Source organism: Galeopterus variegatus, unplaced genomic scaffold (genome assembly GCF_000696425.1).
Source record: "Galeopterus variegatus unplaced genomic scaffold, G_variegatus-3.0.2 Scaffold511, whole genome shotgun sequence".
NCBI lineage: Eukaryota > Metazoa > Chordata > Mammalia > Dermoptera > Cynocephalidae > Galeopterus > Galeopterus variegatus.
In genome coordinates this window covers 381366-395887 of record NW_007726622.1, presented here as the reverse complement: position 1 = coordinate 395887, position 14522 = coordinate 381366, and the positions used below count along the sequence as shown (strand labels likewise).

General features: G+C 36.6%; 1 protein-coding gene across 2 annotated transcripts in view; it reads left to right on the top strand.

Moving 5' to 3' along the window:
• Nucleotides 1–14522, top strand: part of MTA3 (metastasis associated 1 family, member 3) — a 194699-nt gene that overhangs the window by 46653 nt on the left and 133524 nt on the right. For both annotated transcript variants that reach the window (XM_008569556.1, XM_008569555.1), the window contains exon 6: nt 6100–6193. In XM_008569556.1, the coding sequence (XP_008567778.1) occupies nt 6172–6193 (22 nt within the window). In that variant the 5' untranslated portion in view covers nt 6100–6171. The remainder of the gene's footprint in view (nt 1–6099; nt 6194–14522) is intronic.

Below are 14522 nucleotides of genomic sequence, written 5' to 3'. Positions count from 1 at the left end.
TTTAGGGCCGGTCCGGTGGCGCACTCAGTACAGTACGGCGCTTGGGAGTGCGGCGGCGCTCCCGCCGAGGGTTCGGATCCCATATAGAGACCGGTCCGCTCACTGGTTGAGTGCGGTGCGGGCGCAACACCGAGGGTTGCGATCCCGTTGCCGGTCACGAAAAAAGGCAAAAAGGAAAAAAAAAAAAAAAGAACAGTCCATAGGTGGGAACTGTTGGGGTATAATTCTGATCTTCTCTCTTTTTAAAAATTAATTAATCAATTAATTATTTTTTATTTTTGTGTGTGTTTGTGTATATATATTTTTTGTCTTTTGTCTTTTTTTTTTATCTTCTCTTTAATTTTAATGATGTAAGGTATATGAATTGAAGCACCTCTAAACTGTTCACCACATCAGTTTATTTAGAAAGCTAACTAGGATTTAAGTAGAAACATTCACCTGTGAGACCCTATATTCTCTGGCTTTTTGCTGCCCCTCTGATGTCCACTCTTATGAAAGGTGGCTTGCTCATTTGGCTCCAAGCACAGTGGGCTCTTGACTATTTTCTCACTGCATCCACCTTAGGAAGACCGTTTAGTTGTAACCCTCATACTTTAATCTTTTTTCCATGTCATTTATCACCTTCAAATGTTCTTAATTATTGTATTTATTTTCATTCCCTGTCTTTCCAAACTACAATGTAAGCTCTATGTGTGTAATAATCTTTTCTGTTTTGTTCACTAATTCATCGTAAGTGCCTTAGAATGGTGGCTGACACATAGTTAAAGGCATTCAGTAAATATTTGTTGAATTAAAGAATTTCTCAAATGTCTGATGGTAATGCTTGTACATAGCTTAACTGTTTATAAAGTATTTTGATTCATTCATTTTACAAATATTTTTGAGGACCTGCTACCTGCCAGGCACTTTTAGACGCTGGGAATGCAAGTGTGATCAAAAACAGATCTAGCGGAGACAGACCTTAGCCAAATAGTCCCACAAGTAAAATTGCACCTGTGCTAAGTTTAGAACTGTCAGAGCATGATGCTGTATGGTGCTCTGGAAACATAATTTGGGGATTCACATTTGTCACCCCTTTTGAACCTCACGCCTTTAAGGTAGATAAGTCATGAGGCACAAAGTGGTTAAATGACTGGGTTACATATCTAGCTGGAACTTGTGTCATATTCCTTTATCATTACATTACCTTTCACTTCAAAAGTATGCCCTTCCCCCACCCTTACTTCCTCTCTGCTCCCACTCCCTACTTTCAGGGAAGAGTCATTCATATAATAGTGGTCCTTTGGGGTGGGAGAATGACCAAACTGTGAGAAATGGGATTCTCTGTAATTCAGAGAGTGACAGTTTGGATGGCTAGAGTATTGTTATTTATTTTTTTTGGCGGCTGGCTGGTACAGGGATCCAAACTGGAGAATTGTTAAATAACTGAGATGACTTCTTTCTTACTAAATATTTATATAGTGTCTTTCTTTCTTTTTTTTTTTTTTTTAAAGATGACCGGTAAGGGGATCTTAACCCTTGACTTGGTGTTGTCAGCACCACACTCACCCAGTGAGCCAACCGGCCATCCCTATATGGGATCCGAACCCGTGGCCCTGGTGCTATCAGCACCGCACTCTCCCGAGTGAGCCACAGGCCGGCCCATAGTGCCTTTATTTCTGAAGGGATGTGAAAAAGACATCCATTTTAGATAACTCATTAAACAAATATTTACTGAGCACCTGATATGTACCAGGCACTATGTTAGGCTCAGTGATAAAGCAGTGAACAAGATGGACATGGTCTCTCCCCACACAGGTCTACATTCTTATGAGGGAGGCACTTGGAGAGACAAGTTAACAGGCATAAACAAAATAGTAATAAATTTGTTAACTTCTAAGAAGGAAATAAGTAAGAGCCTTGACAATAGAGAATGTCAGAGGTTATTTCCTTTATGTAGGGTAGGTAAGGACTTTTGGGACATTGAAATTGAGGCCGAAAGGATAAGAAAGAGGAAGCTATGAGAAGAGAGGCCTCAGGAGTATTTTACGTACAGGCCGTGGGAGGCTCAGAGGTGAAATTGGGTAGGTGGGGAAAGTTGGTATGACTGGAAAATCCAAATAATGAATTTAAAAATACAAAATTATGTTCTAATTAATAAGTTAGGAAAAGGGATGTTAACCTATGTTATTAACTTATCCTCTAAGTAGAGTTTTTGAAACAAAATACCTAGGATAAGCTGTCAATTACCATTTTTATAAAAAATTCACTTATAGAATGATCCCTGTTTTTTAAAAAAATTCATATTTGAAATTTTACCTGCTCAGATTGAAAGCAGGACTGCAATTTATTTATTTATTTATTATTATTATTACAGTACAGATTTTTGTCTCAGTTTTTTTCTAAAAGCTTTGGGAACTTTTAGGTGTAAAACTAAATATCTGTTGATGCACACAGTTCAACATTGTTTATATTACATTCTCTCTTTTCCTGTCTCCTAATTTGTATTCAAATGTAGTGAAGATGATCTTTTGCAGGAAGAGTATAAGGTTAAAATAGAAAACTTTTTGGTAAATTTTATTTAGTCACTATCTAGGTTGAATGTTGCTCTTGCTTTTAAATGTTGAGTCTGTCTATATACATTTTGAAAAAAGCTTTATTCACCTAAAGAGTTTTTAAACTTTTTTTTTTTTTTTTTCCTTTTTGTCTTTTTTCGTGTCCGGCAACGGATCGTAACCCTCAGTGTTGCGCCCATACCGGGCCGGGACCCGCAACGGGATCGCAACCCTCGGTGTTGCTCCCACACCTCGCTCAGCCAGTGAGCGGGAACCGGTCTGTATGTGGGATCCGAACCCTCGGTGGGAGCGCCACCGCGCTCCCAAGCGGCGCACTGTAGCAGTGCGCCACTGGGCTGGCCCCAGAGGTTTTAAACTTTTTAAGAGGAAATTTGGAAATTATGCTTGTGGGTAAATTAGGGTACTCGTTGATTGGGTTTTTTTGTTTGTGTTGTATAATTTATATGTATCTTTACATTCTGTACATTTTATTATTGACCATCTAACTTGCTGTTTTATTCACTTTTGTGCTTGGTGTCTTTGGTGGGGGGAAGAGAGTCACTAATTTTGGGGGGCATCTGATGAAACTGTGGATATCCCCCTTCCTCCCCAATCTACATTTGTACATATAAGCTTTAATACATAATTTCAGAGGATTCCCTCAATCCATTTCGTGGAATCCACCTTTTTATTTTTTTGATAGCTGGCGAGTACAGGGATTGAAAAGTACTCACCTTAAGATCCCTCCTGCCATTTGGGATCTGTTGGGAATTAGGAAAGGAAAGCCATTTTCTAGTTCTTTAATCTGGGCAAACCATGGACTTTATGAAATGAAAAAGGGTTTTTTTTTTTTTTTTTTTTTTTAATAACATACTTTCTAAGTCTGAGATAGAAAGACATGAATATGAGGTTGACTGAATTGATTTTAGAGCTTAAGAAAAGCCCCTTGTCACTAGGGGATATTTTAGTAAATGTGTTTGACGGAATCAAGAAGAGAACACGGGAAATAAATCGATGTTTATTGTGGGCTCTTTTTTACACGTGTCCCCACAAGGAAGGACTTTGCTTATGTCCTTTTTTCTTAGAATATTTGGTCCTCCAGCACTCATGTGTTGTACTCCTTTCCTTTTTTTTTGTTTTTTGTTTTTTATGGCTGGCCCTGTCTGAACCCTTTACTTCGCTGTTATGACACCATCTCTAACCACCTGAGCTAACCGGCCAGCCCTGGATTTCCTTCCTTCTTTCCTAGCCTACTAAAGGCTCTGCACCCCTTTTCCTCTCCCATGAAGCTTTTTTTTGTTCTTCCCGCATCAGGTTGTACTTTCTTCCTGCCTCCATGAGTGAGAAATGGAGTCTGGAGGGAAAAACGGCTGGGCATATCATCAGAATTGTTTTACCTCTATGCTTTAGTTGCGAAGAACTGGTGGAGGTTTTTAATGAGGTGGGAGAGGGGATGACATTGAACAGGCATCCTTGCTGGAGTGGGTGCTCCACGAGGCTGGTGGTAGGTATCTGCAGTGCCAGCTCAGTGCTTGGCATATGGGAAGGGCCCAGAAGAAATTTGGTGGCTTGAGAAAATAACTAAATGTTTTGTACATACCGAGTATTTAACCTAGGTCTTTAGAGCAGTGCTTTTCAAACTATTTGTGGTGAAAAGGATTTAAAAATTTTTGAGGGGGGCTGGCTGTTTAGCTCAGTTGGTTAGAGCACATGGTGCTAACAACATGAAGGTCAAGGGTTCGGATCCCCTTATTGGCCAGCAGACAAAAAAAATTTTTTTAATTTTTTTTGTGGTAGCTGGGTGGTATGGGGATTCCCCCCCCCAAAAAAAAAATTTCACTTTATCTCGAAATTACAATCTAACATAAAAGTTTTTCTATCTTGTACTTTTGTAAAATACAAAAACAAAGTTACTAGAAAAGTGAAAAAAAGAGTTTTTTGTTTTGGCAGCTGGCTGGTAAGGGGAACAAAACCCTTGACCTTGGTGTTAAATAGGAAAGTGAAATTTCAAAAAGGCTTATAAAATACAACCTCCAATTTTTTATTATTAGGTTTAATAGAAATAAAATGAACTCTTAATTGCTTCTCTCAATCCTTGTACTCATTTCATTACACACTAGTAACAGTTGTGGGCCAGCATGGGGCCGTGGACCATGATTTGAGTAGCCAAGCTGTAGAGGAATGCTTGAGGGTGTATGTGCGTCTCATAGAGGGGAAGAGGAATACATAGTTGTAAACTGCTCCATAGCCAAGTGTGTGCATGATCCAGAAGAGAATATTTATTTTGAATTTTGCTCCCTGCCCCTCAAGCAGGTTTAAGTAAGAATTTAACTAGCTTTGTAGAGCATCCCTGTTAGAGGAACTCACTAGTGAGACAGAGAAATATATGCTTTGAAACTCTTGCTTTGGATTTTTAAAATGACTTTGTTTCAAGAAGACAAAAATGATAAAGAGGTCAAAGTTGAAGTTATCGATAGATTTTATTTACGTGGAAATATTGGCCTGTTCCTTTAGCAGATTGTTGGATCATTATTTCTGAAGGGTGTATTTCATCACAATATTATGAAATATATAAGTGTTTTGGTTAGGAATTTAATATTTCAATCTTAAGGAGCAATGTTTCTCCAGGACTATTTCTCTGAAATACTGCTGCTGAATTTTATAAAATTGACAAATTTACTGCAGCACATATATATCCTTTATATTTGAATATATCTATAAGCCTGGAGAAATCTGAAAACCTGTTCTCAAATTTGCTTGAAAATGGAAGTCACAACAGCATTTTATTGTAATCTGTGTTTTTCATCAGGAAGTTTGTAATGAATGATTGACCTTATTGAAAGCTCTCAGAATTCATAGAGAATAGGAGAGAATGAGCCCAGGCCCCAGTTGCAGTAAATTACAACCTAACTGAATATTGATTGTATTCTAGACTGTAGTCAAAAAGGGATAAGAGCTTCGGTGTTCATAACTCAAGCTTTTTAATACTTTTGTATGTGAAGGTAAACCAAGTACTACTAAGAATATTGACTATTTTGGATTTGTAGATTCCTTTGGGCTGGCAAGTGCTTTTCCAGTTCATTGGATCCATTCTGTATAAAGGCTGCTATGTACCTACAGGGCTTCACCATCAGTTGAACACGGGGCTGTTTAGAGGAGGGCTGAGGGATTTTCCGCCTAGCCTGTGCTTTCTGGGAATGGTTTGGAAGAAGTATGTTTAAATGTCTTAAATAAATTATGTTGTGGCTTTTTAAATTTGGAGTATTAGTTTCTTAAAGCTAATTAGTTAACTGTGTCTGGTGGTAGTCATTAAAGTGTTCTAATCACTTTAGTTTAATTGATGCCAGTGAGTTATTTTGTTTGACATTCCAGTTGCACTTGGAACCTGAACAAATGTTGCTCATCCTTGTTTGAATTTTTTTAGCTGTCTGGTTATACTGTAGTTGTGGGTTGGCACATTGTAAATGAGAGTGATCTTATAATTGTGCTATATCTAGTTTTCTTGTATCAACCATTTGACTCTAATATTTGGCACAGATGACTTAACATTTTTCTTATTTCTTAGACTGCAAGTGGAAACGTGGAAGCAAAAGTAGTGTGCTTTTATAGACGACGAGATATTTCCAACACGCTTATAATGCTTGCGGACAAGCATGCTAGTAAGTTAATTGTCTTTCTCTTGGATTAAGAAAAAGTTTGTCTTGTGTTTTTCATGATGTGAGGAAAAATGCTTTGAACTAACTGGACAACCGCATGTTTATTAATTAGTCATAATGTTGAAATAGAAGTCTTTGCGCGTAGGCTTTAGCAAACAATTAAGGTGGTGTTTTGCTATCTACTTTTTTTTTTTTTGCAGCTAGCCAGTACGGGGATCCGAACCCTGGACCTTGGTGTTATAATACCATGCTCTAACCACCTGATCCTAACCAACCAGTGCTTGCCATCTACTGTTTTCAGTGGTGGTTTTTTGAGGGAACAGATAGGAAATTTATACTTTGCTGTTATTTTAGAGGACATTTTTTCCCCCTCTAATAAAACTGGGTGATATTTAGATTTTTATTTTAAGTATTTATTATGACATGTTTATAGTATTAGGTTTGTATGAAAATAAAAGCTTGCCAAAAAAAAAAAAATACAAAGTGACATCTAGATATGGAGAATTCCTGTAAAAGCAACCCTTGGCTCTTGGCTCTTTGTAGTTTAATCTTTATTATGTCTGTTTTTTGTTTTTTTTTGCCAGTCAACAGCTTTGACATATTTTAGCCTGTTTGATTTTTCAAAACAACAACAAACACACTAAAACAAAGTGATGTAAATTTTAGGAAAGAAGGCATATGTGGAATATAAGTACTTTATTTTACTGTAATTAAACAAAAATTGATCTGGTCTATTAGCTCACTTCAGAGAGTGTGGTGCTGATAACATCAAAGGTCAAGGGTTCAGAACCCCTTACCTGTTAGCTGCCGAAAATAAAAGGGAAAAAAATGACACCAGTGTTGAGGTGAGGATTAAGTGACATAAGGAACAAGCTCATGGGTCCTTAATAAATGTCAGTTGGAGGGCTGGCTGATTAGGTCAGTTGGTTAGAGAGTGGTGCTTTAACACCAAAGTCAGGGGTTTGGATCCCCGTACTGGCTAGCCACCAAAAAAAAAAGAATGTCAGTTTGTTTTTTACCTCCTCAGGGATTTGTAGATCATCTCTTTGGGTAGATTACTTTTATTACATTTATCTGTTTTTATCCATTATTTGTTGATTTCACTCAAAGGTAACTATTTAAAGTATGGTAGAGTTATAGATATATCTTACTGTACAGTTATTACCCCCTTATCTGCATTTTTACTCTCCGTGGTTTTGGTTACTTCTGGTCTGAAGATATTAAATGGAAAATTCCAGAAATAAACAATTTGTAAGTTTTTTTTTTTTTTTTTTTTTTCAATCTCTCTCTTTTTTTTAATTTTGGAGGCTGCCCGGTACTGGGATTCGAACAGTTGACCTTGGTGTTATCAGCACCATGCTCTAACCAAGTAACCAAGTGAGCTAAATGGCCAGCCCTTTTTTTTTTTTTTTATTAAATGGAAAATTCCAAAAAAAAAAAATTTTCGTTTTTTTTTTTTTTTTTTTTTTTTCAATCTCTCTCTTTTTTTTAATTTTGGAGGCTGCCCGGTACTGGGATTCGAACAGTTGACCTTGGTGTTATCAGCACCATGCTCTAACCAAGTAACCAAGTGAGCTAAATGGCCAGCCCTTTTTTTTTTTTTTAACCTCAGTTTTTTTTCATAAGTTTTAAATTGTGGCTGTTTTGAGTAGTGTGATGAAATCTCATGCTGTCCTGCCTTGGAGGTGAATCATCCCTTTGTCCAGCATCTCCACTCTTGTCTACTCTACCCACCCACTGGACACTTAGTAGCCACATTGGTTATCATATTGACTGTCGTAGTATCACAGCGCTTATGTTCAAGTAACCCTTATGTTACTTCATAATGGCCCCAAAGTGCAAGAATAGTGATGCTGGTATGTTGTTATAATTGTTCTGTTTTATTATTAGTTATAGTTGTTAATCTCTTAATATGCTTAATATATGAATTAAACTCCCACTGGGGGTCTACTGTATTTCTTTTGTATTGATTAAGATTTCAGGTGCAGAGAGCACATTAAATTATCTGAAGAGTTCATGTTTTATGAAGAGATTTTAAGAGAGGATTAATGGAGAGAGTGTACTATATTAGAACCAGTACAAAACTGGATCCCTGGTTGTGGGTGCCACTTACTTTTCCCGATCCTTAGTTTTTCCATTTAAAAAACTCTTTTTATTATAGATTCTTTTGAAAACGTTTTATTACAGGAAACCTCAAGCATATGTAAGTAGAGAGAAGAATACAATACACATGGTGTTTCCATCACTCTGTGTTAACAGTTATCAATACCTGACCAACTGTGATTGATTATTTTGAAGCACATCAGAGAAATCTTACCATTTCATCTGTAAATATTTCAGTATGCATTTCTAAAAGATAATGTCCTCTTTCGGACTTAAAGAAAAGTGCCACAGATATACAGGGAATTCTCATGCCTTTTAACCAGATTCAACAATTGTTAAATTTTGCCTTATTGGCTTTATAATTCTACATATCATACATACATATTCATTTATTTTTGTCTGAGCCATTTGAGAGTAAGTTGGAGACTTCAGTGTGTTTTTCCTAAATGCAAGAAAATTCTTTTACATAACCACTGTACAATAAACAAGTCAGGAAATCTAATATTTACACAAAAGTATTCTGTTATTCACAGTCAATATTCAAATTTTATCAGTTGTCCTAACATTGAATTTTTCCCTTAGTCTAGGATCAAATCCAGGCTCACATGTTGCTTTTAATTGTCATATCTCCTTTATATGGATCAGTTCCTCAGTCTTTTTTTTATGTGTTTTGGCCTTGACGTTTTTGAAGAAGATAGGCCAGTTATTTTGAAGAATAGTCTCAATTTATTTTTATCTAATGTCTCCTCACAATTACATTCAGATGATGTATATTTTGAGGGGGATGCCACAGAAGTGGTGTTGCATCTTTCTCAGTGAATTGTATTAGGAGCACGTAAATAGGTTTGTCCTAATATTGGTGATATTAGGTTTGATGAGGTGGTTAAGGTGGTATCTCTTTGTATTCAGTAGGTTATTTTGGGGAGATACTTGGCAACGATAAATATGTTGTTCTTGATCAAACTTTAATTTAGGAATTTTAGCAACCATTTATCATTTAGAACTCTTTAAACGTAACTATAATACCATTATAATCCCACATAATAATTAATTTCTTAGTATTATATCCAGTTAGTTTTTATATTTCTCTTACTGTCTTTTTTCTTTTTTATAGTTTGTTTAAATTGGGATCCAAATAAAGTTCATAAATTATGATTGGTTGATAGGACTCTTAAGTCTCTTTATTCCCCTGTCCATTTTTTAAAAATTGAGTTACAATTTACGTAGCATAAAATCTAATGTTTAAAAATGCGCAGTTTGGGCCGGCCCGTGGCTCGCTCGGGAGAGTGTGGTGCTGATAACACCAAGGCCCCGGGTTCGGATCCCATATAGGGATGGCCGGTTCGCTCACGGGCTGAGTGTGGTGCTGACAACACCAAGTCAAGGGTTAAGATCACCTTACCGGTCATCTTTTTAAAAAAAAAAAAAATGCGCAGTTTAGTGGTTTCTAGTGTATTCACAAAGCTGTGCAACGAGCACCACTGTCTAGTTTCAGAATATTTTCATCGCCCCCAAAAGAAACCAGTTACTTCCTCTTCCTCTTAGCTCCTGGCAACCACTGATCTACTTTATGTCTCTACAGATTTGCCTTTTTTGGACATTTCGTATAAATGGAATCATACAATTTGTGGTCTTTATAACTGGGTTTTATTTACTTGGCATGATTTTTTTCAAGGTTTATCCATATTGTAGAGTAAATGATTACCTCATTCCTTTTTATAGTTGAATAATATCCATTGTATGGATTTCCATATTTTGTTTATCCATTCATCAGTTGATGGACATGGATGTATGAGTTGTTTCCGTTTTTGGCTATTATGAATAATGCTTCTATGAACACTTTTTTTTTTTCAAAAAGATGACCGGTAAGGGGATCTTAACCCTTGACTTGGTGTAGTCAGCACCACGCTCACCCAATGAGCCAACCAGCCATCCCTATATGGGATCCGAACCCGGGGCCTTGGTGTTATCAGCACCGCACTCTCCCGAGTGAGCCACGGGCCGGCCCTATGAACACTTTTGTACAAGTTTTTGTGGGCGTACTTCTTAATTTACAAATAACATTCTTATTCTCTCTCTCTCAATACTTTGTTGAAGACATCAAGTTATTTTTCTGTAGTTTCCTTCAGTCTGGATTTTGTTTATTGTATTTCTCTAGTGTCCTTTACCATGTTTCTCTGTCGATGGGTAATTAGATTGAGATTCTAGAGGCTTGTTCAGGTCCAGGTTTTTTCTTTTTTTTGTTGGTGGGGGAGGTAGATAGGTGCCAGATTACTTCATTGGTAGTGTTGTATATTTCTATCAAGAGGCCATAATGTTTTGTTGCCTCTGTTTTTGTAAATATTTTATTGTGAAATAATTTTAGATTTACAGAAAAATTATTAAAAATAGTATCAAGAAATCCCACATGCCCTTTGCCCAGATTCCCCAATTGTCGAAATTTTACCATATTTTCGCTATTATTCTATCTTTTAAAAAATTTTTTTACTTTTTTTTTGCTGGCTGGCCCATATGGCATGTACATATTATTACTGTTTTGGAAACATTTGAGAATAAGTTGAAGACATATTTCCCCTAACCTCTAAAGATACTTCAATGTATGTATATCTTTTTAAAAACAGGGACAATTCACTTATCTAACCTCAGCATGATTATCAGCATCAAGAAATTCATATTTTTATGGTACTAATGTCTAATTTACCTACTTTATTCAGATTTTGCAGAATTTGCTACTAACGCCTCTTATAGCAAAAAATAAAAAAAAATATTTTTAGTTATCTTTTTGTAATGTTATCAGCCATTGATTGATTGACTATTGTCTTAATCTGTTAATTTATTAAAGTTACAAAAATTATGCTTTGAATTCTATCATCTCAATTTTTATGTGCAATATTTGTATGAAGAAAATATTGCCTCCATCAGCTATTAAGTAAGCATCTTATAGGAAAGGCAGGTCAAGTCCTTGATGCGTTTTTCCTCATTTTAGTTACCAGTTTTCAAAAATAATGAGGTGGTTGCCTGGCATCTTGCAAAGATCACCAATTCATTTCTTTGTTTTTTTTTTTTTGTGGCTGGCTGGTGTGGGGATCCGAACCTATGACCTTGTTGTTATAAGGCTGCACTCTAACCAGCTGAGCTAACTGGCCAGCCCCCCAATTCATTTCTTTTTTAAGTTTCATCATGAACTCATGGTTTAGACATATTTGATATTTATTATCAATTATTATCCTTATTCACACTCAAGTTGTCCCGTCTTCAGCAGGGAGATTTATGAGGTTGGCTCTAGAGTCATTTTGAAATGACCCTGACAGAGCCCTAGTTCCCTTTACTAGGAAATGGTCTTGGCGACAACAGTCTAGGTACTAGGGGACAAACTCTCCAAATCTTTTGAGAGGGTGATGGTACACCTAGATTGCCATGTGTGTTTAGTAGATTGGATTATTTTGTGGTGGTGTATTTTTTTTTTTTCCTCGGCAATGGCTGATACGGGGGTCCAAATCCTTGACCTTGGTCTTGGTGTTATCAGCACCATGCTCTCCTAAGTAAGCTAACTGGCCAGTCCCTATTTTGTGGTTTATTCCTAAGAGTTAAAAAAAGAAATCTGACTTGAGTACTTGTTACCAATTTTCTTTCCTTTTTTTTTGATTCCTGGCTGGTACAGGTATCCTAACCTGTGTCCTTGGTGTTAGAGGGCCAGGCTCTAACCCAAATTTTCTTTTGAGGGTAATTTTGCTAAAAGCCAGAGTACATACTTTGTGTTTTTAAAAAATTTTTTAAATTTTTTTCTTTTTTTTAGATAAGTCAAGTACGGTAGTGAAAGGGGGCAAGAGCAGAATAAGGAGGTTGATCTGTAACTTACTGTGAACAATCAATTGAAATAACTTACTACCTTCGGACCAAGCCATACTTTGTGTTATAAAAGCAATCTTAGTTCTCTTAATCTACTGGAAATGGAATTTTGGATTAAAGAAGTAATGCCAGTTTAGTGTAAACATATGTTCTCAGGACTGATGGACTCTGAAAATGAAGAATTTAATTGGCACTCTTTATAGCCTACCTTTTGTATATTTTAGATTGTGATTCTTAAATGTAAACTTAAGGAAATTAAATTAGTGTCACCTTCATCTTTAACCTGCTTGACCAAAGGTAAGGTGTTTGCTTCACTTAGAACTCTCTTCCTTAGAGTTTTTTTTCTCACCTTTTCAGTAGTTGTGTCACTTGCTCTGGGCTGCTGTTGGGACATACAGGAGAAATAGAATGAGAAAACAAAATACAGTGAATGCGAAATAGTTCTTTTACTTACTAATGCTCATTCTGTTTGCCTTGCTTCTCTACCCCAATACCCACACACTTGGGCCTTTGTGGAAGGAGAAAAGGAAAGAAGATGGGAAGATTTATTTCTACCTACTCAGAATTATAGAACCAGAATTGGCTCTGGTAGAGAATTGGGGAGAAACTGATCCTGCCTACCTTAAGTCTTGTTCATGCAGTTTACCAATTTATTGATGATTCTGGAATTTTTGTATTATTGTTAAGCAGGATAAGAAAATGGTGTTGACATTATTCTTAAAATTTTAAATAATGAGACATTACAGGGTATGGTAATATTATTAGGTAAATAAGGTTACGATTTGTTTCAGATAAAAGGTGGAGGTGACTTCTATACCCAGTTCTTATCACATCTTGGTCTGAGTCATTATAAAATTGTATTCCTGTTAAAAGTTTTGGTGTCAAAGGGCATATTGGGAACTTACTTTTTGAGATTCATGCAGTGTATGATTAAGAATTATTAAAAGGATGTACAATGTTTTTAATATATTTCATGGGGCCTTCAGACTAAAAAGAGATTTTTATTAAAAAACTGGCACCTCTATTTATTTATTTATTTTTTGGTGACTGTCTAGTACAGGGATCGAATCCTGGACCTTGGTGTTATCAGCTACAAGCTCTAACCAACTGAGTTAACTGGCCAGCCCTGGCGCCTCTTTTTAAAGGTTGAGAACCAGAAATCACAACTGATTGCTGCTTCAGACTATTGAAATTGGATGTTTCGAAAACATCTGCTCGGTTCTTTCTGGCTTTCTTTCCTGGTGTTGACACTATGCATTCTGAGTGCATAATCTTGATCATCTTTCCAGCCTCCATCTTGTTTATGGTAGTTGCTCCACAAGTGTTTGTAGCCTTAAATTTACCAGGAGAATAAATCTGAAGAATAGCCAAGTTACCAGTTGTTTTGTTTTAGCTCCTTTGTTAACTGAAAAGAATCTGTGGTGGTTATACAACATGGTCCCCAAATTCTTTGAGACTCTTTCCATTGGGAGGTGGGGCCCGTGTCTCCTCCCCTTGGATCTCGGTGGGGTTGTGACCAATACAATACAGTAGAAGTAAAAGTGCTGTGATTCCCAAGGCTAGGTCATAGCAGTCCATACAGCTTCTTCCTGGTTTCTTACATTGTTAGCTCTCAGGATATTCCTGCTTGGAATTCAGCCACCATGCTAAGAGAAGACCAAGCTACGTGGAGAGGACATGTTTATGCATTTTGTGGTTGATAGTCCTAGCCGAGTCCAGGTGCGAGACATGTGGCTGAAGGAGCTACCAAATGATCCAGCCCCAACTATTTGAGTCTTCCCATTGAGGCCTCAGTCATTTTGGAGACAAGACTCCTGTGCTCTGCCCTGTCTGAATTCCTTACCCACTGAACCTGTGAGCAAAAGAAAATAGTTATTGTTTTGTGCTGCCAAGTTTTGGGAGGATTTGTAACTCAGCAACAGTTATCTGGAACAGGATCATAATCATTTTTCTAATTTTGTATATTTTCTCTTTTTTGTGGGGATAGCATGGGGCTGGCTGGTACAGGGATCTGAACCCTTGACTTTTGTGTTTGTTTTTGTATGTTTTCAGTGACAGTTTTAAATCACTATCTAAGCTTATGGCTGCCTGATAAAATTATTTAAGGAGCTAATAGTTTTCTTTAAGTTTCATTTTTATTTTGACAGATTTACTAAAGTGAAGATATCTTGCACTGTTGCCTCACACTGAGTATTTTCTCTATGAATGATTTTTGGCTACAGTGAACACAAATCAGGGAAAATGCCTTCTTTACTATTCTGAAGTGAAATTTATTGATAGGACAACTTATACATACAATATAAAAAACCAAATTAAATCAAAACTCAGTTTTCTTTTCTTTTTTTTTTTTTTTTTTTTTTTTTTTTTTTTTTTTTTTTTT